This window comes from Oncorhynchus tshawytscha, unplaced genomic scaffold, assembly GCF_018296145.1.
Source record: "Oncorhynchus tshawytscha isolate Ot180627B unplaced genomic scaffold, Otsh_v2.0 Un_scaffold_16570_pilon_pilon, whole genome shotgun sequence".
NCBI lineage: Eukaryota > Metazoa > Chordata > Actinopteri > Salmoniformes > Salmonidae > Oncorhynchus > Oncorhynchus tshawytscha.
In genome coordinates this window covers 342436-368663 of record NW_024609796.1, presented here as the reverse complement: position 1 = coordinate 368663, position 26228 = coordinate 342436, and the positions used below count along the sequence as shown (strand labels likewise).

At 41.3% G+C, this 26228-nt stretch overlaps 1 protein-coding gene across 3 annotated transcripts in view; it reads left to right on the top strand.

The window, feature by feature from the left end:
- The window catches only part of dgat1b (diacylglycerol O-acyltransferase 1b), a 51378-nt gene extending 29876 nt beyond the window's left edge, over positions 1 to 21502 (top strand). For 2 of the 3 annotated variants that reach the window (XM_042318242.1, XM_042318240.1), the window contains exons 7-18: positions 7288 to 7338; positions 8391 to 8519; positions 10695 to 10769; positions 11970 to 12073; positions 15412 to 15450; positions 15574 to 15615; positions 15727 to 15771; positions 15944 to 16056; positions 16227 to 16292; positions 16500 to 16587; positions 20351 to 20413; positions 20544 to 21502. In XM_042318242.1, coding sequence (XP_042174176.1) covers positions 7288 to 7338; positions 8391 to 8519; positions 10695 to 10769; positions 11970 to 12073; positions 15412 to 15450; positions 15574 to 15615; positions 15727 to 15771; positions 15944 to 16056; positions 16227 to 16292; positions 16500 to 16587; positions 20351 to 20413; positions 20544 to 20708 — 980 coding nt within the window. In that variant the 3' untranslated portion in view covers positions 20709 to 21502. The remainder of the gene's footprint in view (positions 1 to 7287; positions 7339 to 8390; positions 8520 to 10694; positions 10770 to 11969; positions 12074 to 15411; positions 15451 to 15573; positions 15616 to 15726; positions 15772 to 15943; positions 16057 to 16226; positions 16293 to 16499; positions 16588 to 20350; positions 20414 to 20543) is intronic. The other variant, XM_042318241.1, reaches the window with a different exon arrangement.
- Positions 21503 to 26228: the final 4726 nt, after the last annotated feature.

Genomic DNA, 26228 nt, shown 5'->3' with positions numbered 1-26228 from the left:
TAGTTTAGTTAGTGTGTCTCTGTGTGTCTTCACTATTAGTTTAGTTAGTGTGTCTCTGTGTGTCTTCACTATTAGTTTAGTTAGTGTGTCTCTGTGTGTCTTCACTATTAGTTTAGTTAGTGTGTCTCTGTGTGTCTTCACTATTAGTTTAGTTAGTGTGTCTCTGTGTGTCTTCACTATTAGTTTAGTTAGTGTGTCTCTGTGTGTCTTCACTATTAGTTTAGTTAGTGTGTCTCTGTGTGTCTTCACTATTAGTTTAGTTAGTGTGTCTCTGTGTGTCTTCACTATTAGTTTAGTTAGTGTGTCTCTGTGTGTCTTCACTATTAGTTTAGTTAGTGTGTCTCTGTGTGTCTTCACTATTAGTTTAGTTAGTGTGTCTCTGTGTGTCTTCACTATTAGTTTAGTTAGTGTGTCTCTGTGTGTCTTCACTATTAGTTTAGTTAGTGTGTCTTCACTGTTTAGTTAGTCTTCACTATTAGTTTAGTTAGTGTGTCTCTGTGTGTCTTCACTATTAGTTTAGTTAGTGTGTCTCTGTGTGTCTTCACTATTAGTTTAGTTAGTGTGTCTCTGTGTGTCTTCTTCACTATTAGTTTAGTTAGTGTGTCTCTGTGTGTCTTCACTATTAGTTTAGTTAGTGTGTCTCTGTGTGTCTTCACTATTAGTTTAGTTAGTGTGTCTCTGTGTGTCTTCACTATTAGTTTACTATTAGTTTAGTGTGTGTCTCTGTGTGTCTTCACTATTAGTTTAGTTAGTGTGTCTCTGTGTGTCTTCACTATTAGTTTAGTTAGTGTGTCTCTGTGTGTCTTCACTATTAGTTTAGTTAGTGTGTCTCTGTGTGTCTTCACTATTAGTTTAGTTAGTGTGTCTCTTCACTATTAGTTTAGTTAGTTCACTTCACTATTAGTTTAGTTAGTGTGTCTCTGTGTGTCTTCACTATTAGTTTAGTTAGTGTGTCTCTGTGTGTCTTCACTATTAGTTTAGTTAGTGTGTCTCTGTGTGTCTTCACTATTAGTTTAGTTAGTGTGTCTCTGTGTGTCTTCACTATTAGTTTAGTTAGTGTGTCTCTGTGTGTCTTCACTATTAGTTTAGTTAGTGTGTCTCTGTGTGTCTTCACTATTAGTTTAGTTAGTGTGTCTCTGTGTGTCTTCACTATTAGTTTAGTTAGTGTGTCTCTGTGTGTCTTCACTATTAGTTTAGTTAGTGTGTCTCTGTGTGTCTTCACTATTAGTTTAGTTAGTGTGTCTCTGTGTGTCTTCACTATTAGTTTAGTTAGTGTGTCTCTGTGTGTCTTCACTATTAGTTTAGTTAGTGTGTCTCTGTGTGTCTTCACTATTAGTTTAGTTAGTGTGTCTCTGTGTGTCTTCACTATTAGTTTAGTTAGTGTGTCTCTGTGTGTCTTCACTATTAGTTTAGTTAGTGTGTCTCTGTGTGTCTTCACTATTAGTTTAGTTAGTGTGTCTCTGTGTTAGTGTGTCTCTCTTCACTATTAGTTTAGTTAGTGTGTCTCTGTGTGTCTTCACTATTAGTTTAGTTAGTGTGTCTCTGTGTGTCTTCACTATTAGTTTAGTTAGTGTGTCTCTGTGTGTCTTCACTATTAGTTTAGTTAGTGTGTCTCTGTGTGTCTTCACTATTAGTTTAGTTAGTGTGTCTCTGTGTGTCTTCACTATTAGTTTAGTTAGTGTGTCTCTGTGTGTCTTCACTATTAGTTTAGTTAGTGTGTCTCTGTGTGTCTTCACTATTAGTTTAGTTAGTGTGTCTCTGTGTGTCTTCACTATTAGTTTAGTTAGTGTGTCTCTGTGTGTCTTCACTATTAGTTTAGTTAGTGTGTCTCTGTGTGTCTTCACTATTAGTTTAGTTAGTGTGTCTCTGTGTGTCTTCACTATTAGTTTAGTTAGTGTGTCTCTGTGTGTCTTCACTATTAGTTTAGTTAGTGTGTCTCTGTGTGTCTTCACTATTAGTTTAGTTAGTGTGTCTCTGTGTGTCTTCACTATTAGTTTAGTTAGTGTGTCTCTGTGTCTTCACTATTAGTTTAGTTAGTGTGTCTTGTGTGTCTTCACTATTAGTTTAGTTAGTGTGTCTCTGTGTGTCTTCACTATTAGTTTAGTTAGTGTGTCTCTGTGTTAGTCTTCACTATTAGTTTAGTTAGTGTGTCTCTGTGTGTCTTCACTATTAGTTTAGTTAGTGTGTCTCTGTGTGTCTTCACTATTAGTTTAGTTAGTGTGTCTCTGTGTGTCTTCACTATTAGTTTAGTTAGTGTGTCTCTGTGTGTCTTCACTATTAGTTTAGTTAGTGTGTCTCTGTGTCTTCACTATTAGTTTAGTTAGTGTGTGTGTCTTCTGTTTAGTTAGTGTGTCTTCACTATTAGTTTAGTTAGTGTGTCTCTGTGTGTCTTCACTATTAGTTTAGTTAGTGTGTCTCTGTGTGTCTTCACTATTAGTTTAGTTAGTGTGTCTCTGTGTGTCTTCACTATTAGTTTAGTTAGTGTGTCTCTGTGTGTCTTCACTATTAGTTTAGTTAGTGTGTCTCTGTGTGTCACTATTAGTTTAGTTAGTGTGTCTCTGTGTGTCTTCACTATTAGTTTAGTTAGTGTGTCTCTGTGTGTCTTCACTATTAGTTTAGTTAGTGTGTCTCTGTGTGTCTTCACTATTAGTTTAGTTAGTGTGTCTCTGTGTGTCTTCACTATTAGTTTAGTTAGTGTGTCTCTGTGTGTCTTCACTATTAGTTTAGTTAGTGTGTCTCTGTGTGTCTTCACTATTAGTTTAGTTAGTGTGTCTCTGTGTGTCTTCACTGTTTAGTTAGTGTGTCTCTGTGTGTCTTCACTATTAGTTTAGTTAGTGTGTCTCTGTGTGTCTTCACTATTAGTTTAGTTAGTGTGTCTCTGTGTGTCTTCACTATTAGATTAGTTAGTGTGTCTCTGTGTGTCTTCACTATTAGTTTAGTTAGTGTGTCTCTGTGTCTTCACTATTAGTTTAGTTAGTGTGTCTCTTTGTCTTCACTATTAGTTTAGTTAGTGTGTCTCTGTCTTCACTATTAGTTTAGTTAGTGTGTCTCTGTGTGTCTTCACTATTAGTTTAGTTAGTGTGTCTCCTTTTCTTCACTATTAGTTTAGTTATTGTGTCTCTGTGTGTCTTCACTATTAGTTTAGTTAGTGTGTCTCTGTGTGTCTTCACTATTAGTTTAGTTAGTGTGTCTCTGTGTGTCTTCACTATTAGTTTAGTTAGTGTGTCTCTGTGTGTCTTCACTATTAGTTTAGTTAGTGTGTCTCTGTGTGTCTTCACTATTAGTTTAGTTAGTGTGTCTCTGTGTGTCTTCACTATTAGTTTAGTTAGTGTGTCTCTGTGTCTTCACTATTAGTTTAGTTAGTGTGTCTCTGTGTGTCTTCACTATTAGTTTAGTTAGTGTGTCTCTGTGTGTCTTCACTATTAGTTTAGTTAGTGTGTCTCTGTGTGTCTTCACTATTAGTTTAGTTAGTGTGTCTCTGTGTGTCTTCACTATTAGTTTAGTTAGTGTGTCTCTGTGTGTCTTCACTATTAGTTTAGTTAGTGTGTCTCTGTGTGTCTTCACTATTAGTTTAGTTAGTGTGTCTCTGTGTGTCTTCACTATTAGTTTAGTTAGTGTGTCTCTGTTTAGTTAGTGTGTCTTCACTATTAGTTTAGTTAGTGTGTCTCTGTGTGTCTTCACTATTAGTTTAGTTAGTGTGTCTCTGTGTGTCTTCACTATTAGTTTAGTTAGTGTGTCTCTGTGTGTCTTCACTATTAGTTTAGTTAGTGTGTCTCTGTGTGTCTTCACTATTAGTTTAGTTAGTGTGTCTCTGTGTGTCTTCACTGTTTAGTCTTCTTCACTATTAGTTTAGTTAGTGTGTCTCTGTGTGTCTTCACTATTAGTTTAGTTAGTGTGTCTCTTCACTATTAGTTTAGTTAGTGTGTCTTCACTATTAGTTTAGTTAGTGTGTCTCTGTGTGTCTTCACTATTAGTTTAGTTAGTGTGTCTCTGTGTGTCTTCACTATTAGTTTAGTTAGTGTGTCTCTGTGTGTCTTCACTATTAGTTTAGTTAGTGTGTCTCTGTGTGTCTTCACTATTAGTTTAGTTAGTGTGTCTCTGTGTGTCTTCACTATTAGTTTAGTTAGTGTGTCTCTGTGTGTCTTCACTATTAGTTTAGTTAGTGTGTCTCTGTGTGTCTTCACTATTAGTTTAGTTAGTGTGTCTCTGTGTGTCTTCACTATTAGTTTAGTTAGTGTGTCTTCACTATTAGTTTAGTTAGTGTGTCTCTGTGTGTCTTCACTATTAGTTTAGTTAGTGTGTCTCTGTGTGTCTTCACTATTAGTTTAGTTAGTGTGTCTCTGTGTGTCTTCACTATTAGTTTAGTTAGTGTGTCTCTGTGTGTCTTCACTATTAGTTTAGTTAGTGTGTCTCTGTGTGTCTTCACTATTAGTTTAGTTAGTGTGTCTCTGTGTGTCTTCACTATTAGTTTAGTTAGTGTGTCTCTGTGTGTCTTCACTATTAGTTTAGTTAGTGTGTCTCTGTGTGTCTTCACTATTAGTTTAGTTAGTGTGTCTCTGTGTGTCTTCACTATTAGTTTAGTTAGTGTGTCTCTGTGTGTCTTCACTATTAGTTTAGTTAGTGTGTCTCTGTGTGTCTTCACTATTAGTTTAGTTAGTGTGTCTCTGTGTGTCTTCACTATTAGTTTAGTTAGTGTGTCTCTGTGTGTCTTCACTATTAGTTTTAGTTAGTGTCTTCACTATTAGTTTAGTTAGTGTGTCTCTGTGTGTCTTCACTATTAGTTTAGTTAGTGTGTCTCTGTGTGTCTTCACTATTAGTTTAGTTAGTGTGTCTCTTCACTATTAGTTTAGTTAGTGTGTCTCTGTGTGTCTTCACTATTAGTTTAGTTAGTGTGTCTCTGTGTGTCTTCACTATTAGTTTAGTTAGTGTGTCTCTGTGTGTCTTCACTATTAGTTTAGTTAGTGTGTCTCTGTGTGTCTTCAGTTTAGTTAGTGTGTCTACTATTAGTTTAGTTAGTGTGTCTCTGTGTGTCTTCACTATTAGTTTAGTTAGTGTGTCTCTGTGTGTCTTCACTATTAGTTTAGTTAGTGTGTCTCTGTGTGTCTTCACTATTAGTTTAGTTAGTGTGTCTCTGTGTCTTCACTATTAGTTTAGTTAGTGTGTCTCTGTGTGTCTTCACTATTAGTTTAGTTAGTGTGTCTCTGTGTCTTCTTTAGTTTAGTTAGTGTGTCTCTGTGTGTCTTCACTATTAGTTTAGTTAGTGTGTCTCTGTGTGTCTTCACTATTAGTTTAGTTAGTGTGTCTCTCTGTGTGTCTTCACTATTAGTTTAGTTAGTGTGTCTCTGTGTGTCTTCACTATTAGTTTAGTTAGTGTGTCTCTGTGTGTCTTCACTATTAGTTTAGTTAGTGTGTCTCTGTGTCTTCACTATTAGTTTAGTTAGTGTGTCTCTGTGTGTCTTCACTATTAGTTAGTGTGTCTCTGTGTCTTCACTATTAGTTTAGTTAGTGTGTCTCTGTGTGTCTTCACTATTAGTTTAGTTAGTGTGTCTCTGTGTGTCTTCACTATTAGTTTAGTTAGTGTGTCTCTGTGTGTCTTCACTATTAGTTTAGTTAGTGTGTCTCTGTGTGTCTTCACTATTAGTTTAGTTAGTGTGTCTTGTGTGTCACTATTAGTTTAGTTAGTGTGTCTCTGTGTGTCTTCACTATTAGTTTAGTTAGTGTGTCTCTGTGTGTCTTCACTATTAGTTTAGTTAGTGTGTCTCTGTGTGTCTTCACTATTTAGTTTAGTTTTAGTGTGTCTCTGTGTGTCTTCACTATTAGTTTAGTTAGTGTGTCTCTGTGTGTCTTCACTATTAGTTTAGTTAGTGTGTCTCTGTGTGTCTTCACTATTAGTTTAGTTAGTGTGTCTCTGTGTGTCTTCACTATTAGTTTAGTTAGTGTGTCTCTGTGTGTCTTCACTATTAGTTTAGTTAGTGTGTCTCTGTGTGTCTTCACTATTAGTTTAGTTAGTGTGTCTCTGTGTGTCTTCACTATTAGTTTAGTTAGTGTGTCTCTGTGTGTCTTCACTATTAGTTTAGTTAGTGTGTCTCTGTGTGTCTTCACTATTAGTTTAGTTAGTGTGTCTCTGTGTGTCTTCACTATTAGTTTAGTTAGTGTGTCTCTGTGTGTCTTCACTATTAGTTTAGTTAGTGTGTCTCTGTGTGTCTTCACTATTAGTTTAGTTAGTGTGTCTCTGTGTGTCTTCACTATTAGTTTAGTTAGTGTGTCTCTGTGTCTTCACTATTAGTTTAGTTAGTGTGTCTCTGTGTGTCTTCACTATTAGTTTAGTTAGTGTATCTCTGTGTGTTTTATCCAGTTGGTCATTAATGTGTAGTTAATGTAGTATTATATTATCTAGTTGGTCATTAATGTGTAGTTAATGTAGTATTATATTATCTAGTTGGTCATTAATGTGTAGTTAATGTAGTATTATATTATCCAGTTGGTCATTAATGTGTAGTTAATGTAGTATTATATTATCCAGTTGGTCATTAATGTGTAGTTAATGTACTATTATATTATCTAGTTGGTCATTAATGTGTTGTTAATGTAGCATTATATTATCCAAGTATGTGATTTTATCTGAATGGAATCAGTTGGGCAGTGTTTGATCAGTCCCAGTTGGCTCACAGGGAGAGGAAGTAAGGAGTGAGGTGGATATGAGGCCAAAAGAGGAGTGGCTGAGAGACAGGTCAATGTCAGGTCAGCTCTGCCTGTCTTCATCAAGCTGGTTGCTAGCCAGCATGGCATCTGGTGACATACAACAGCTAACTGAGCCTCTCATGGCTACACATGTCTCAGAACTTATCCTGAACTGACCACAACCACAAGATGATATTAACTGTCTGTGATGTTGTTCTATACCCACAGTTTCATATTTACAAATGTAGGATCTTAGTTTGTTCACCCTTTTGCTGGAGAATTTTCCTGCAATGAAGGAAATGTATAACTTGTGTATTTCTGAAGTTTGTCATTTCCACTTTGGCATTTCAGACTTGATTTTCCCTTATGAAAAATGGATCAACACCTACACAAATGTCCACATAATAATAATAATTTTCTTTTGCTGCAGGATTATTTTCCTACTGTAGCAAACTGGCTCAAATTAAGATCCTACATCTGTACACGCATAAAGACAAAGGTGAAGCTACAGTCATTCGTTTTTAGTAATCATTCCTCTTAGAGGAGATTTGGAAGGTCTTGTGTCTTAGTGTCTTTAAGATCTTCATTTTACCTCTCACAAATCAGATCATCTTTCCCTGGACGTTGACTGCGTAGCTACAGTATCCTTCCTTACCTGTAAGTCTTTCTTTCTCCTCATCTGCCGTCACCACGGGAACGGACAAAGATGTACCATCTGTCTCGTGTACCTCATGCAGAGCTACTGTTTATACATCAAGGTCAGGGGAGAGGGCCACGGATGCTCCTCTTGGCGAGGGAGACCGTCTCTGTCTTTCTCTCTCTGTGCCCGTGCCATCTACTAGGTAACCAGCACGGCCCATTTCCATGCAGCATATGGCCGCTGTTGATAAAGCAGTACTAGTCTGTTAGAATGACCTGGGGGCCTTGCCAGGTTTCCCTGGACCTCGGGCGGTAGCGCTGGTAGTTGGTTGAAAGTGAGTGGACTTTGTGTTCCCAGTCGTTCATATTGTGTGATAGACAAGGAGAGGATGGTGAGTGTTGTAACTGTTGACATATATGGATAGCCCTGAGAAGGACAGTAAGAACCAGGTGGGCAGCATTCCTCAGCTTCTTGTTAGGGCCTGTTTGTTAACTACACATCAAAGACAATGTCTTCGCTAACTGGGAATCAGAGGGTTTCATTCTTTTCTGTTCTACAGTGTGATATGCATGTTGAATACCTCAAGTTGACTGTACTATATTATAAACTGTGTGGTTCGAGCCCTGAATTCTGATTGGCTGACAGCCGTGGTATATCAGACCGTATACCACAGGTATGACACAACGTCTATTTTTACTGTTCTAATTATGTTGGTAACCAGTTTATAATAGCAATAAGGCACCTCGGGGGTTTGTTATATATGGCCAATATACCACGGCTAAAGGCTGTATCCAGGCACTGCCTAAGGACAGCCCTTAGCCGTGGTATATTGGCCATATACAAAACCACCTCAGGCCTTATTGCTTAAATATACTACATAACACACTGTGCTACTACACATCAAGATCATTTACAACCACCCACACCCACATCATTAACTCCATTTAATGGATAATATGTATTGTACTGTTGTGCATACAACACTGAATATGATTGACTGTGAATTCTAACGGCAAATATTGCATAAATATTGCTGATATTTAACATTGCACATTGTCCTTGTCCTCAGTGGGTGGAGCATCTGCTCTGGGAGTGTACACCGTCCTCTTCCTGAAGCTCTACTCCTACAAAGATGTGAACAAGTGGTGTAGAGAGATGAGCCATGCTAAAGCCCGTAGCCTGGCCCGGTCCCTCTCATGTAAGTCCTCAGTCTCCACAGTCCTCTATGCCCCGTGCTAAAGCCCATAGCCTGGCCCACTCCCTCTCATGTAAGTCCTCAGTCTCCACAGTCCTCTATGCCCCATGCTAAAGCCCGTAGCCTGGCCCGGTCCCTCTCATGTAAGTCCTCAGTCTCCACAGTCCTCTATGCCCCGTGCTAAAGCCCGTAGCCTGGCCCACTCCCTCTCATGTAAGTCCTCAGTCTCCACAGTCCTCTATGCCCCGTGCTAAAGCCCGTAGCCTGGCCCGCTCCCTCTCATGTAAGTCCTCAGTCTCCACAGTCCTCTATGCCCCGTGCTAAAGCCCGTAGCCTGGCCCGCTCCCTCTCATGTAAGTCCTCAGTCTCCACAGTCCTCTCTGCCCCCCGTGCTAAAGCCCGTAGCCTGGCCCGCTCCCTCTCATGTAAGTCCTCAGTCTCCACAGTCCTCTATGCCCCGTGCTAAAGCCCGTCCTCCCGCTCCCTCTCATGTAAGTCCTCAGTCTCCACAGTCCTCTATGCCCCGTGCTAAAGCTAAAGCCCGTAGCCTGGCCCACTCCCTCTCATGTAAGTCCTCAGTCTCCACAGTCCTCTATGCCCCGTGCTAAAGCCCGTAGCCTGGCCCACTCCCTCTCATGTAAGTCCTCAGTCTCCAGCCTCTATGCCCCGTGCTAAAGCCCGTAGCCTGGCCCCCTCTCATGTAAGTCCTCAGTCTCCACAGTCCTCTATGCCCCGTGCTAAAGCCCGTAGCCTGGCCCACTCCCTCTCATGTAAGTCCTCAGTCTCCACAGTCCTCTATGCCCCGTGCTAAGCCCGTAGCCTGGCCCACTCCCTCTCATGTAAGTCCTCAGTCTCCACAGTCCTCTATGCCCCGTGCTAAAGCCCGTAGCCTGGCCCGCTCCCTCTCATGTAAGTCCTCCCACAGTCCTCTATGCCCCGTGTAAGTCCTCCCTCTCAGTCCTCCACAGTCCTCTATGCCCCGTCTAAAGCCCGTAGCCTGGCCCCCTCCCTCTCATGTAAGTCCTCAGTCTCCAAGTCCTCAGTCTCCAAGTCCTCAGTCCTCCTCCACAGTCCTCTATGCCCCGTGCTAAAGCCCGTAGCCTGGCCCACTCCCTCTCATGTAAGTCCTCAGTCTCCACAGTCCTCTATGCCCCGTGCTAAAGCCCGTAGCCTGGCCCACTCCCTCTCATGTAAGTCCTCAGTCTCCACAGTCCTCTATGCCCCGTGCTAAAGCCCGTAGCCTGGCCCCCCGTGCTAAAGCCCGCTCCCTCTCTCATGTAAGTCCTCAGTCTCCACAGTCCTCTATGCCCCGTGTAAGTCCTCAGTCTAAAGCCTCTATGCGTAGCCTGGCCCACTCCCTCTCATGTAAGTCCTCAGTCTCCACAGTCCTCTATGCCCCGTGCTAAAGCCCGTAGCCTGGCCCGCCCGCTCCCTCTCATGTAAGTCCTCAGTCTCCACAGTCCTCTATGCCCCGTGCTAAAGCCCGTAGCCTGGCCCGCTCCCTCTCATGTAAGTCCTCAGTCTCCACAGTCCTCAGTCTCCACAGTCCTCTATGCCCCGTGCTAAAGCCCGTAGCCTGGCCCGCTCCCTCTCATGTAAGTCCTCAGTCTCCACAGTCCTCTATGCCCCGTGCTAAAGCCCGTAGCCTGGCCCACTCCCTCTCATGTAAGTCCTCAGTCTCCACAGTCCTCTATGCCCCGTGCTAAAGCCCGTAGCCTGGCCCGCTCCCTCTCATGTAAGTCCTCAGTCTCCACAGTCCTCTATGCCCCATGCTAAAGCCCGTAGGTTCTACGTTGACCTTTGACTTCCAGAGTTGCTTTGTCTAGAGTTTGTGTCACCTGGGTTCTACACTGACCTTTGACTACTAATAAAGGGCTTAATGAGATTTCTGACTCGCCTCCACGGAAATGGCAACTGTGACCTAATTTTTCATAGGCAGCGATGCTGAGTGTTTGTATATGTACCCTTAATGAAAACCGTTTTCCTGGTGGTGAAAATGTACACATAAACATTAACACACACACATAATACTACAATACACATCGCTCCTTAACTGCTGCACTGCCACCTGCTGGTTGACTGTACACAAGAAGCTGTTCTCTAAGTAGAGTGATTGTGACTGTGAGAATCATACATGTTTAATTGTTGACTTAACATGGCTAGTACTCTCCTCTACAGGTTCCTCTATACCACGGTCTAGGGAAAGTGGACAGGATTATCAGGTCTCCTATCCTGGAAATGTCACCCTCAGAGGTCAGTAGAGGTTGGACATTCCATCCCAGGTAGACCAAGACCTGGGTTCAAATACAATTTCAGGTATTTCAATAACGTTTCAAAACAAGTATTCAGATAACTTTTTTTTTGAAAAAACAAGTAGTGAATATTTGAATATATTTGGAGATACTCAAATAAACTCCCATGCATTTAACCCATGTTTTTGAAAATAGTATCTGAAATAGTATTAGAAAATACTTTAAAATACAATTTGGTCGACTATTTGGTTTTTACAAATAACCATTAAAATATTTGTTTTAAGTACTTGTTTTCGGGTGTGTTTGAAAATACTCAAATACACAGAACCTATTTAAATAACAAATTGTCAAATGCATGTATTTGAACCCAGGTCCTGCTGTAGCAGACCCCACTCTTATCACTGCTGCCTCAACCTATCCTGCTGTAGCAGTCCCCACTCTTATCACTGCTGCCTCAACCTATCCTGCTGTAGCAGACCCCACTCTTATCACTGCTGCCTCAACCTATCCTGCTGTAGCAGACCCCACTCTTATCACTGCTGCCTCAACCTATCCTGCTGTAGCAGTCCTCACTCTTATCACTGCTGCCTCAACCTATCCTGCTGTAGCAGACCCCACTCTTATCACTGCTGCCTCAACCTATCCTGCTGTAGCAGACCCCACTCTTATCACTGCTGCCTCAACCTATCCTGCTGTAGCAGACCCCACTCTTATCACTGCTGCCTCAATCTATCCTGCTGTAGCAGTCCCCACTCTTATCACTGCTGCCTCAATCTATCCTGCTGTAGCAGACCCCACTCTTATCACTGCTGCCTCAACCTATCCTGCTGTAGCAGACCCCACTCTTATCACTGCTGCCTCAACCTATCCTGCTGTAGCAGACCCCACTCTTATCACTGCTGCCTCAACCTATCCTGCTGTAGCAGACCCCACTCTTATCACTGCTGCCTCAACCTATCCTGCTGTAGCAGACCCCACTCTTATCACTGCTGCCTCAACCTATCCTGCTGTAGCCTGCTACTGGAGCTATATCAGACTATAATAATACTCTCTCTTTCTCTCCTCTTGCTCTCTCTCTCGCTCTCTCTCTCCCCTCTCTCTTTTTCTCTTTCTCTCTCTCCTCTCTCTCTCTCTCTCCTGTCTCTCTCTTTCTAATTTATCTCACTCCCCTCTTTCTTACTAATCTCTCTTGTGTTTTTAGATTTGTATTATTTTGTTTTTGCACCAACCCTCTGCTATGAATTAAACTTCCCCCGGTCTCCACGGATTCGAATGAGCTTCCTGCTAAGGAGGCTTTTTGAGATGGTGAGTTCTGTCCCCAATCACCCTTTCTGCATTGGTTTGTTAATACGCTGATTTATACTCTGTAAACTAGATTGAACAGTTGATGTTATCACGGCTTTGTCCTACTGGTTATTTCCCAATGTTGCGCTATGGGTATAAAAGAAGATGTACAACTTCCTGTTTAGCCCCATGTGAAGGAGCACATTATAGAGATACAGAAACATCAGATCTATTCTCTTCAATACGATCTGACACAGTCATCTACAGCAAACATCAGATCTATTCTCTTCAATACAATCTGACACAGTCATCTACAGCAAACATCAGATCTATTCTCTTCAATACAATCTGACACAGTCATCTATACAGCAAACATCAGATCTATTCTCTTCAATACAATCTGACACAGTCATCTACAGCAAACATCAGATCTATTCTCTTCAATACAATCTGACACAGTCATCTACAGCAAACATCAGATCTATTCTCTGCAATACAATCTGACACAGTCATCTACAGCAAACATCAGATCTATTCTCTTCAATACGATCTGACACAGTCATCGACAGCAAACATCAGATCTATTCTCTTCAATACAATCTGACACAGTCATCTACAGCAAACATCAGATCTATTCTCTTCAATATGATCTGACACAGTCATCTACAGCAAACATCAGATCTATTCTCTTCAATACGATCTGACACAGTCATCTACAGCAAACATCAGATCTATTCTCTTCAATACGATCTGACACAGTCATCTACAGCAAACATCAGATCTATTCTCTTCAATATGATCTGACACAGTCATCTACAGCAAACATCAGATCTATTCTCTTCAATACAATCTGACACAGTCATCTACAGCAAACATCAGATCTATTCTCTTCAATACGATCTGACACAGTCATCTGATTCTCTTCAATATGATCTGACACAGTCATCTACAGCAAACATCAGATCTATTCTCTTCAATATGATCTGACACAGTCATCTACAGCAAACATCAGATCTATTCTCTTCAATATGATCTGACACAGTCATCTACAGCAAACATCAGATCTATTCTCTTCAATACAATCTGACACAGTCATCTACAGCAAACATCAGATCTATTCTCTTCAATACGATCTGACACAGTCATCTACAGCAAACATCAGATCTATTCTCTTCAATACGATCTGACACAGTCATCTACAGCAAACATCAGATCTATTCTCTTCAATACGATCTGACACAGTCATCTACAGCAAACATCAGATCTATTCTCTTCAATACAATCTGACACAGTCATCTACAGCAAACATCAGATCTATTCTCTTCAATACGATCTGACACAGTCATCTACAGCAAACATCAGATCTATTCTCTTCAATACGATCTGACACAGTCATCTACAGCAAACATCAGATCTATTCTCTTCAATACGATCTGACACAGTCATCTACAGCAAACATCAGATCTATTCTCTTCAATACAATCTGACACAGTCATCTACAGCAAACATCAGATCTATTCTCTGCAATACAATCTGACACAGTCATCTACAGCAAACATCAGATCTATTCTCTTCAATACGATCTGACACAGTCATCTACAGCAAACATCAGATCTATTCTCTGCAATACAATCTGACACAGTCATCTACAGCAAACATCAGATCTATTCTCTTCAATACAATCTGACACAGTCATCTACAGCAAACATCAGATCTATTCTCTGCAATACAATCTGACAGTCATCTACAGCAAACATCAGATCTATTCTCTTCAATATGATCTGACACAGTCATCTACAGCAAACATCAGATCTATTCTCTTCAATACGATCTGACACAGTCATCTACAGCAAACATCAGATCTATTCTCTGCAATACGATCTGACACAGTCATCTACAGCAAACATCAGATCTATTCTCTTCAATACGATCTGACACAGTCATCTACAGCAAACATCAGATCTATTCTCTGCAATACGATCTGACAGTCATCTACAGCAAACATCAGATCTATTCTCTGCAATACAATCTGACACAGTCATCTACAGCAAACATCAGATCTATTCTCTTCAATACGATCTGACACAGTCATCTACAGCAAACATCAGATCTATTCTCTTCAATACGATCTGACACAGTCATCTACAGCAAACATCAGATCTATTCTCTTCAATACAATCTGACACAGTCATCTACAGCAAACATCAGATCTATTCTCTTCAATACGATCTGACACAGTCATCTACAGCAAACATCAGATCTATTCTCTTCAATACAATCTGACACAGTCATCTACAGCAAACATCAGATCTATTCTCTTCAATACAATCTGACACAGTCATCTACAGCAAACATCAGATCTATTCTCTTCAATACAATCTGACACAGTCATCTACAGCAAACATCAGATCTATTCTCTTCAATACAATCTGACACAGTCATCTACAGCAAACATCAGATCTATTCTCTTCAATACAATCTGACACAGTCATCTACAGCAAACATCAGATCTATTCTCTTCAATACAATCTGACACAGTCATCTACAGCAAACATCAGATCTATTCTCTTCAATACAATCTGACACAGTCATCTACAGCAAACATCAGATCTATTTCTGCAATACAATCTGACACAGTCATCTACAGCAAACATCAGATCTATTCAGACACAGTCATCTACAGCAAACATCAGATCTATTCTCTTCAATACAATCTGACACAGTCATCTACAGCAAACATCAGATCTATTCTCTTCAATACAATCTGACACAGTCATCTACAGCAAACATCAGATCTATTCTCTTCAATACAATCTGACACAGTCATCTACAGCAAACATCAGATCTATTCTCTTCAATACGATCTGACACAGTCATCTACAGCAAACATCAGATCTATTCTCTTCAATACAATCTGACACAGTCATCTACAGCAAACATCAGATCTATTCTCTTCAATACAATCTGACACAGTCATCTACAGCAAACATCAGATCTATTCTCTTCAATACAATCTGACACAGTCATCTACAGCAAACATCAGATCTATTCTCTTCAATATGATCTGACACAGTCATCTACAGCAAACATGGATAGAACAAATAGAAGTATATTATTTAACAATGTCAAGTTTCATTGTGAATTTCTCTGAACCTCCATTAGAAGATTAGCTTGGTTATTGGTCGACTGTGGAGATCTGGTCCTAAGACTTATCCAAAGATAAAAGGCAGACAGCGTTTTTCCTGCACACACACACACACACACACACACACACACACACACACACACACACACACACACAGTATCTTTGTTTGATTTAGAGGAGAAATGCTAAGTAAACAAATCATCTGTCTTCCCAGCTGTTCTTCACCCAGTTATTGGTGGGATTAACACAGCAGGTATGTTTTCTCCTGACATTGACTTATGTATAGTGACTACATGTATTTATTGAGAATAAGCACCTCATTTTATTTATGATTTGTGCTGTTTATTCACCTCATTGGTCTCTTATTTGCCTCCAGTGGATGATACCCATTATTCAGAGTTCTATGAAGCCATTGGAGGTAAAGTAGGATTACTGGTACATTTATGATTTACATCTAAAGCATTTTTGACTATTTTTCTCTATCAATACAATCTCTCTTTCTTCATTGATCCTGATCCTGATCCTGTAGGATATGGACCTGCCTATGATGATGGAGCGTCTACTCAGACTAGCCGTGAGTACACAAGAGAACACCGGGGTAATGCGGTCATGGTAACATGCTTGATAGTAACCTTGGGCCTTGAGAGATATGACATAAACATTGTATTGGGCCGTTCCGTTGTTCTACTGTTGTTTTATGTTGTCCTGGACACAGTATTATTCCCCTGTCTTCTCTCTCCCATCAGGTGCCCAATCATCTCCTCTGGTTGATATTCTTCTACTGGTTCTTCCACTCGTCCTTGAACTTTATTGCTGAGCTCCTGCAATTTGGAGACCGAGAGTTTTACAGAGACTGGTGGTAGGTGAAATGAATACAGTCTGTTTTCTTATGTTCCATTGTTTATTGCCAGTATGTTACTAAGAGGGAGAAGTAATCATTTGAGATGTACACAAGTTAAATATCAATAGCATGTACCACTGTAAAACACATCACTTCACATGACTAGGAGGCTGTTCCCTTTCTTGCAGGAACTCTGAGACCATCACATACTTTTGGCAAAACTGGAATATTCCAGTACACAAATGGTGCCTTCGGTGAGTAGATGCAATGTATTCTATACATAGTATACTGTATGTTAACATTGAGATCCTATAAATGATTCAGTGGTACGGAATCAGTGGAATGGAGGTTGATACTGAGCAGAAATGTAATGAGGATGTATTGGGGATTTGTGAGCTGGTAGCTGCCATGAGGTGTTTGATATGCTTCCTCCTGTGTTGCTCCCTCTCTCTCTCCCAAAGCCACTTCTACAAGCCCCTGCTGAAGAGTGGAGTCAGTAAGTGGCTCGGCCAATCAGCAGTGTTCCTGGCTTCAGCCTTCTTTCATGAGGTAAGGTGCTCTGCTCCTAGCTGGGTGAAAGCAGACTGACCACTGCGCTCATCTTTACTATTCCTTGTGAAGTGAAACAGAGTGTTAGCTTCATCAGGTGGTTTTTAACCAGGATGCTCTGCTGCTACTGCAGCTCATATCATCGCAGTCTGACCCAAACATTCAATCGCCAAAACATCAACTTTTCAAAGAGAAAAGACAAGAAAAAAACAGGTTTTCCATCAACAAATATAGAATTATGACAATTTAGAAGCTATTTTGAATGTTCTTCATTCTAAAGACATGAAATGTTCAGAGTACATTGAGGTTAGATACCACTTTCAATAAATGTAAAACCATTTAAATTGGAAAAACATGTAGTTACAAGGTTTTCATCAGACAATGACTATATACAGTATGTATACCATTTGTGAAGAAATCCTGCATTCTATCAGACTACAGTTTCATAATTGCTGAGATTGCTAGTCAGATTAGACTTTAAAGGCCACAGATATAGTTATTGCATGACAGTACAGTGACTATACTACACAGTGGCTATACTACACAGTGACTATACTACACAGTGGCTATACTACACAGTGGCTATACTACACAGTGGCTATACTACACAGTGGCTATACACACAGTGGCTATACTACACAGTGGCTATACTACACAGTGGCTATACTACACAGTGGCTATACTACACAGTGGCTATACTACACAGTGACTATACTACACAGTGGCTATACTACACAGTGGCTATACTACACAGTGACTATACTACACAGTGGCTATACTACACAGTGGCAATACTACACTGTGGCTATGCTATACTGCACAGTGGCAATACTACACAGTGACAATACTACACAGTGACTATACTACACAGTGACTATACTACACAGTGACTATACTACACAGTGGCTATACTACACAATGCCTATACTACACAGTGGCTATGCTATACTACACAGTGACCATACTACACAGTGTCTATACTACACAGTGGCTATACTACACAGTGGCTATACTACACAGTGGCTATACTGCACAGTGACTATACTACACAGTGACTATACTACACCGTGGCTATACTACACCGTGGCTATACTACACAGTGGCTATACTACACAGTGCCTATACTACACAATGCCTATACTACACAGTGGCTATGCTATACTACACAGTGGCTATGCTATGCTACACAGTGGCTATGCTACACAGTGACTATACTACACAGTGACTATACTACACAGTGACTATACTACACAGTGGCTATACTGCACAGTGGCTATACTGCACAGTGACTATTCCGCACAGTGGCTATACTACACAGTGGCTATACTACACAGTGGCTATACTACACAGTGGCAATACTACACAGTGGCTATGCTATACTACCCAGTTGCTATACTGCACAGTGACTATACTACACAGTGACTATACTACACCGTGGCTATACTACACAATGGCTGTACTACACAGTGGCTATACTACACAGTGGCAATACTACACTGTGGCTATGCTATACTGCACAGTGGCAATACTACACAGTGACAATACTACACATTGGCTATGCTATACTGCACAGTGGCTATACTACACAGTGGCTATACTACACAGTGGCAATACTTGTCCAGACACACACACACACACACACACATACAAGCACACACACACACGTGGGTGCACTTGGCTTATATCCAGCACTCTTCATCATTGACGAAGGTCAGTGTTGGAGGGACGTTAGTGTAGCTGGGATGAGAGGAGGAGGAAAGGAGTGGAACACAAGGCCATATCAGGCTGCTGTGCTTCTGGAGGAGGAGATAAGAGCAGTGTACGGTGAGGAGCCTGTTCAGTCAGCAGGTTCACAGAGATACGGCTCCCTCCCTCTCCTCATCCCCATCCCGGACAGACAGACAAACGGGGCTGCTGCTGCTGTTTTAAACGCTGACCTTCAGAGGACAGCGAGCGGAGCAGAGAGGAGCGGAGCACCACAGCGCCCTGCGGGACACCAGTCTCCCCCTCTCCCCTGAGTAATGACAGGAGGGATCCTTGTGTCACACACATACAGACACACACACACACACACACATACACACACACATACAATCCCCTGAGTAATGCCAGGAGGGATCAGGAGACTGGGATCTGTAGATCAGAGGGTCACACAGCAGGGTTCTGTCAGCTCCCCATCACTCAGAGCAATGAGGCGAGGCTTGATAGTCATCCAGCAGTCATTCCATAGGTTAGCTACCTGTCTGTTACCTCAGATACCTTTATTTCCTGTACAAACTAGGTGTCATTCCATAGGTTAGCTGTCTGTCTGTTACCTCAGGTGTCATTCCATAGGTTAGCTGTCTGTCTGTTACCTCAGGTGTCGTTCCGTAGGTTAGCTATCTGTCTGTTACCTCAGATACCTTTATTTCCTGTACAAACTAGGTGTCATTCCATAGGTTAGCTACCTGTCTGTTACCTCAGATACCTTTATTTCCTGTACAAACTAGGTGTCATTCCATAGGTTAGCTGTCTGTCTGTTACCTCAGGTGTCATTCCATAGGTTAGCTGTCTGTCTGTTACCTCAGGTGTCGTTCCGTAGGTTAGCTATCTGTCTGTTACCTCAGATACCTTTATTTCCTGTACAAACTAGGTGTCATTCCATAGGTTAGCTACCTGTCTGTTACCTCAGATACCTTTATTTCCTGTACAAACAAGGTGTCATTCCATAGGTTAGCTGTCTGTCTGTTACCTCAGGTGTCATTCCATAGGTTAGCTACCTGTCTGTTACCTCAGGTGTCATTCCATAGGTTAGCTACCTGTCTGTTACCTCAGGTGTCATTCCATAGGTTAGCTGTCTGTCTGTTACCTCAGGTGTCATTCCATAGGTTAGCTGTCTGTCTGTTACCTCAGGTGTCATTCCATAGGTTAGCTATCTGTCTGTTACCTCAGGTGCCATTCCATAGGTTAGCTACCTGTCTGTTACCTCAGGTGTCATTCCATAGGTTAGCTGTCTGTCTGTTACCTCAGGTGTCATTCCATAGGTTAGCTATCTGTCTGTTACCTCAGGTGTCATTCCATAGGTTAGCTATCTGTCTGTTACCTCAGGTGCCATTCCATAGGTTAGCTACATCTCTGTTACCTCAGGTGTCATTCCATAGGTTAGCTGTCTGTCTGTTACCTCAGGTGTCATTCCATAGGTTAGCTACCTGTCTGTTACCTCAGGTGTCATTCTATAGGTTAGCTGTCTGTCTGTTACCTCAGGTGTCATTCCATGGGTTAGCTACCTGTCTGTTACCTCAGGTGCCATTCCATAGGTTAGCTACCTGTCTGTTACCTCAGGTGTCATTCCATAGGTTAGCTACCTGTCTGTTACCTCAGGTGTCATTCCATAGGTTAGCTACCTGTCTGTTACCTCAGGTGTCATTCCATGGGTTAGCTACCTGTCTGTTACCTCAGGTGCCATTCCATAGGTTAGCTACCCGTCTGTTACCTCAGGTGTCATTCCATAGGTTAGCTATCTGTCTGTTACCTCAGGTGTCATTCCATAGGTTAGCTATCTGTCTGTTACCTCAGGTGCCATTCCATAGGTTAGCTACCTGTCTGTTACCTCAGGTGTCATTCCATAGGTTAGCTGTCTGTCTGTTACCTCAGGTGTCATTCCATAGGTTAGTTGTCTGAAGTGGAAACATTATTTTTCTGTTCACTGTGGATAAAGGAGATGACTGTGTTGAAAACTGTTCTTGAAAACTAAAACTTAATGTTGCTGATGTTGTCTTCACAGTACCTGGTCAGTGTTCCACTGAAGATGTTGAGGCCATGGGCTTTTATGGGCATGATGGCTCAGGTGAGATCTTAGAACTGAGAAATTATAATCCACAAATGTATTGTCTGTAATTATTTACTGGTGGTGTTTTTCACTCATTAAAATGAATGTTGTGTTTGTTTACTCACTAAATGAAGTCCTTGGCTTACAGCTTCCTCTGGCCTGGTTTGTGGCGCGTTTTCTCCGAGGTAACTATGGCAACGCAGCCGTATGGCTCTCTCTCATCATTGGCCAGCCAATCGCCGTGCTCATGTACGTCCACGACTACTATGTACTTCACTACAGAGAGGGGTCAGCGGGAGGTGGACCTGAATGACCTCCTCAGGGGAATATATACCAGACCAGCCTTTTATAGGAAAGACAAATAGAGCTAGAAATGTACTGTATGTTACTTTATGGAAGCACCTTAAAGGGGCCATCAACATTTGCTACATCCATTTTTGGACTCATACATGAATGATATGTACCCATCAATTCTTGAAGAACATAACTTATAAATGCCTCACCAGCTTAGTTCGACTGTCATTGCCCATCACAAACCAAAATATAGGATTGTTTTACTCCAATATTTGTAAACAAATCAAATGTAAACAAACACTATATAGCCTCAAAACATGGTTAAAACTATACTTTTTTAAATCATGGATGGTCAATCGTTGCATCCATATCTCTGTCCATGAATTTGAAAGTGATTACATTTCTCCAGTCCCATCCCTCAGCTTTTTACTGAACCAGGGGTGGGGAGGCAGCTTTGTTATTGTTTCAACTGCTGATTGCTACTTTAAAGATAACACACTTGTTATAGAAACAATCAATTTAGTTAGTGAATATTAGAATATGCCTTATTGAAACATGTCTGACAAGTGCAATTTTCAAAAAGTGCCAGTTTCTCAGAAAATGTACACAACCATGACATGTGTGTTTGTAAGATGTATGTGTATTTATGCCACTCAAGCCTCAATATTTTGTCATCTTGTTTTACTTGGGTACGTAAAGAGGGATATGTATAGATACGGAAATGGCAGCTGTTGATTCTTGACTTTATTCCATTAATTGGGTCATTATTATGTTGCCGACAGAACTACATGGACAAGTAAATATATTTCTCTATTTGTGTGAATGATGTCCTTTTTGACTTCATGTTGTTACTACCGATCATCTATTTCTCACTTACCTCTGCTTTATCTGCCACTGAGACTCATGGTTTTTGCTCCACAGTTGAAACACAGGAAAGAGGGCCACCTCTTGGCAGTTACTAGGAAGTTCATATGAAATAACAAAACTTGCACACAAAAAAGCTTCCATCTTGGTGTGCTAGTCTATTACTTCTTAACGTGGCAACATTTGTCAAGTACAATTCTATTCCGCAGAATGTGTTGATGTATTCTAATCTCTCGTCTATTGTTTCTGGACAAACACTCTGCTGTTCCTAGCAATAAGTCCTGAGATGATGAGGGTGCCAGAATCATCCAATCAGAGAGAGAGTGTATGATGAATGGCTTCTGTAGAAGAAAGACTTCCTGAAATGGCTACAGGTAATTCTACTTCCTGTCCCCGACATACAATGTGACGCTGCTCAGATCCCTAGTCTGCAAGATGTTCCGCAGCTGATAGTGTTTTAGATTAGAACAGGAGTGACGATTTGTTCTGTTGCAGATCGCATAAAGTTGCATGCAGTTTCACATACAGTAAAATGTGTAGGATTTGAGTAAATGCAATTTGCCTTTTTAAGAGTACAGTGTATTTGCACTCACAAAAAGTACATCTGCATTCCGTCTTAAACGTGAAGACCAAAACTGTATAGCTCCTTTCCAAATGAATTGAGAAGGATACAGTACCTTGCAGTGACTGCACTTGGCTCGTTTCCCCAGCAGACACTATATAGCTGCACTACCGGTCAAAAGTTCTAGAACACCTACCCATTCAAGTTTTTATTTTATTTTACTATTTTCTACATTGTAGAATAATAGTGAAGATATCAAAACTATGAAATAACACATATGGAATCATGTAGGTTCCAAAAAAGTCTTAAAAGTGTTAAACAAATTAAAATAAATTTTATATTTGAGATTCTTCAAATAGCCACCCTTTCCCTTGATGACATCTTTGCCTGCTCTTGGCATTCTCTTAACCAGCTTCACCTGCTTTTACATTGCTTTTACAACCGTCTTGAAGGAGTTCCCACATATGCTGAGCACTTGTTGGCTGCTTTTCCAAGTCCGACTCATCCCAAACCATCTCAATTTGGTTGAGGTCGGTGGATTGTGGAGGCCAGGTCATCTGATGTAGCCCTCCATCACTCTCCTTCTTGGTAAAATAGCCCTTACACAGCCTGAAGGTGTGTTTTGAGTCATTGTCCTGTTGAAAATCAAATGATAGTTCCGCTAAGCCCAAACCAGATGGGATGGCGTATCACTGCAGAATGCTGTGGTAGCCATGCTGGTTAAGTGTGCCTTGAGTTCTACATAAATCACAGACAGTGTCACCAGCAAAGCTCCCCCATACCATCACACCTCCTCCTCCATGCTTTACAGTGGGAAATACACATGCAGAGATCATCCGTTCACCCACACCATAACACCTCCTCCTCCATGCTTTACGGTGGGAAATACACATGCAGAGATCATCCGTTCACCCACACCATCACACCTCCTCCTCCATGCTTTACAGTGGGAAATACACATGCAGAGATCATCCGTTCACCCACACCATCACACCTCCTCCTCCATGCTTTACAGTGGGAAATACACATGCAGAGATCATCCGTTCACCCACACCATCACACCTCCTCCTCCATGCTTTACAGTGGGAAATACACATGCAGAGATCATCCGTTCACCCACACCATAACACCTCCTCCTCCATGCTTTACGGTGGGAAATACACATGCAGAGATCATCCATTCACCCACACCATCACACCTCCTCCTCCATGCTTTACAGTGGGAAATACACATGCAGAGATCATCCGTTCACCCACACCATCACACCTCCTCCTCCATGCTTTACAGTGGGAAATACACATGCAGAGATCATCCGTTCACCCACACCATCACACCTCCTCCTCCATGCTTTACAGTGGGAAATACACATGCAGAGATCATCCGTTCACCCACACCATAACACCTCCTCCTCCATGCTTTACAGTGGGAAATACACATGCAGAGATCATCCATTCACCCACACGGCGTCTCACAAAGACACGGCGGTTGGGACCAAAAATCTACAATTTGGACTCCAGACCAAAGGACACATTTCCACCGGTCTAATGTCCGTTGCTTGTGTTTCTTGGCCCAAGCAAGTCTCTTCTTCTTATTGGTGTATATTAGTAGTGGTTTCTTTGCAGGATTTCGACCATGAAGGCCTGATTCACACAGTCTCCTCTGAACAGTTGATGTTGAGAAAGGTTATTGACATTTTTCATATTGACTGATCTTCATGTCTTAAAGTAATGATGGACTGTCGTTTCTCTTTGCTTATTTGAGCTGTTCTTGCCATAATATGGACTTGATCTTTTACCAAATAGGGCTGTCTTCTGTATACCCCCCTACCTTGTCACAACACAACTGATTGGCTCAAACACATTAAGAAGGAAAGAAATTCCACAAATGAACTTTTAAGAAGGCACGCCTGTTAATTGAAATTCTTTCCAGGTGACTACCCCATGAAGCTGGTTGAGAGAATGCCAAGAGTGTGCAAAGCTGTCAAGGCTCAGGGTGGCTACTTTGAAGAATCTAAAATATCAAATATATTTTGATTTGTTTAACACTTTTTTTGGTTACTACATGATTCCATGTGTGTTACTTCATAGTTTTAATGTCTTCACTATTATTCTACAATGTAGAAAACAGTAAAAATAAAGAAAAACTCTTGAATGAGTAGATGTTATAAAACGCTTGACCGGTACTGTATGTTTATTAATTTAGTGACTAAGGGCCCTAGAGACATGTCTCTGTGAATGCAGAGGAGAGGAGACGTGGGGATGTGGGAAGGGGTGATGACAACAGCTGCATCCCACATGGCATCCTATTCCCTATAGAGCTCACTTTTTGACCAGCACTATATAGGGAGTAGGGTTCAATTTTTGGGACGCACACAACGTCTCTAATTATTGACATTAGTGATTACCCTGCAGCTGTCTGACGCCGAGCCTCAGCGGCTGGCTGCTAAATCATATTTGGCACTGTCGTTATCAGTTGTTTAGGGAAGTGGAGCGAGACAGGAGATTGTAATCGCTGATTGCAATGAACTGAAGTTTGGAGTCAGTTTGTGTGTCTTCTCTCAAGAAGAAGGGTGGGGAAAAGAGAGCGTGCGTGGGTTTACGTCTACAGTACCCGTGTCTGTGTGCGGTGTGTGTGGTATGTGAAATATACGCCAAATTAACATTATATACAGTAGGCCTATATTAAGACCTTGTTCTATAACTCAGTGCTATTCAGAGGTGATGCCTGTGTTCCACCTTGTTCTGTTACTCCGTCTATTCAGAGATGATGGCTGTGTTCCACCTTGTTCTGTTACTCAGTCTATTCCGAGATGATGGCTGTGTTCAACTTTGTTCTGTTACTCAGACTATTCAGAGAGGATGGCTGTGTTCAACCTTGAATATTTGCCAACTGTAGCCTACAACACCAACATCCCCCTTACTTAATCCCTGGCAAATGAAACAGACCCCCTTTAGACAAGCTGTTAGAAAGGTCCTGATAACATCCTGAAGCTCCTCAGACTTTAATATTCCTCTCCCATTCAGCAGCACCAGAAACAATATGTCCTGTATATCATATGGTTCCCATTGGTTCAGCTGGAGGGTATTGTCCCAAATGGCACCCTATTCCCTATGTAGTGCAATAAATTTGACCAGAGCCCTATGGGTAGTGGTCAAATGTAGTGCACTATATACAGTAGGGAGTATGGTGTCAGAGTACTACAGTATATAGGGATTGGGTGCCATTTGGGAGCAGCTCTAATGTGTCTGAGTAATGCAGGGGAGGTGTGTTTACTTACATTACTGTCATCTTCTGTGTTTTAATTCACTCACTCTGTCTGCACAGCGCACACAGCAGCCTGGAGGAGAATATCCACATGCATTTCAAAGTTGTCTTTGCAGCCTGTAGCTTTTACAGCATCGCTCTTAGGGTTGCAAAATTCCGGTAACGAAGAATAAATTCCCAGATTGTCCAGAATACCTAGTTGGAGGATTCTGAATTTATTGATGATTCCCTCCTGATTTCAGAAATCCTCCAACCGGGTTTTCGGGAAAACCAGGGAATTTATTGAAAGTTCCCAGCATTTTGCAACTCTAGCTCTGACAGAAAGCAGAACCCTCCGACTGGGTCTGAACTGACAGAGGCAGATGAAGAAGATGGAGTATTTTTCCATTGTCATTTTTTTGTTCAATGAGATGATACCCAGTTGTCCTTAATCTTTTCACATGGTTTTCTATAACAGGACGTTTCCATTGAGTGAAAGTCCCTCCTGGTTTCAAGTGGGTTAATGACTGAGATGATTAATGACATGTGGAAATTGTCTCTACCCCATTAGTTCATATAAATGCCAAAATTACATATTTATTTTCTGACCTCGAAACCAGTCTCACAACTGTTCAGTTAACCATGACACTTGTTGCCTAATGTTAAGGTATTGCTTCTAGGGCCCTTGGGGTTCATTTTGACCCAGCACCAGAAAATACAACTGCCTCCATACTTGCCCTACAGCCCAAAAGTCTGTCTCACTGGTGTGGTATGAGATGTTTAATGTACGAGTTTGTTTTACTGTTCTCCCATCACTTACTTAGTTTATTGAAAGATCACAGGAGTCTACATGAATATGAAGTCATCCTG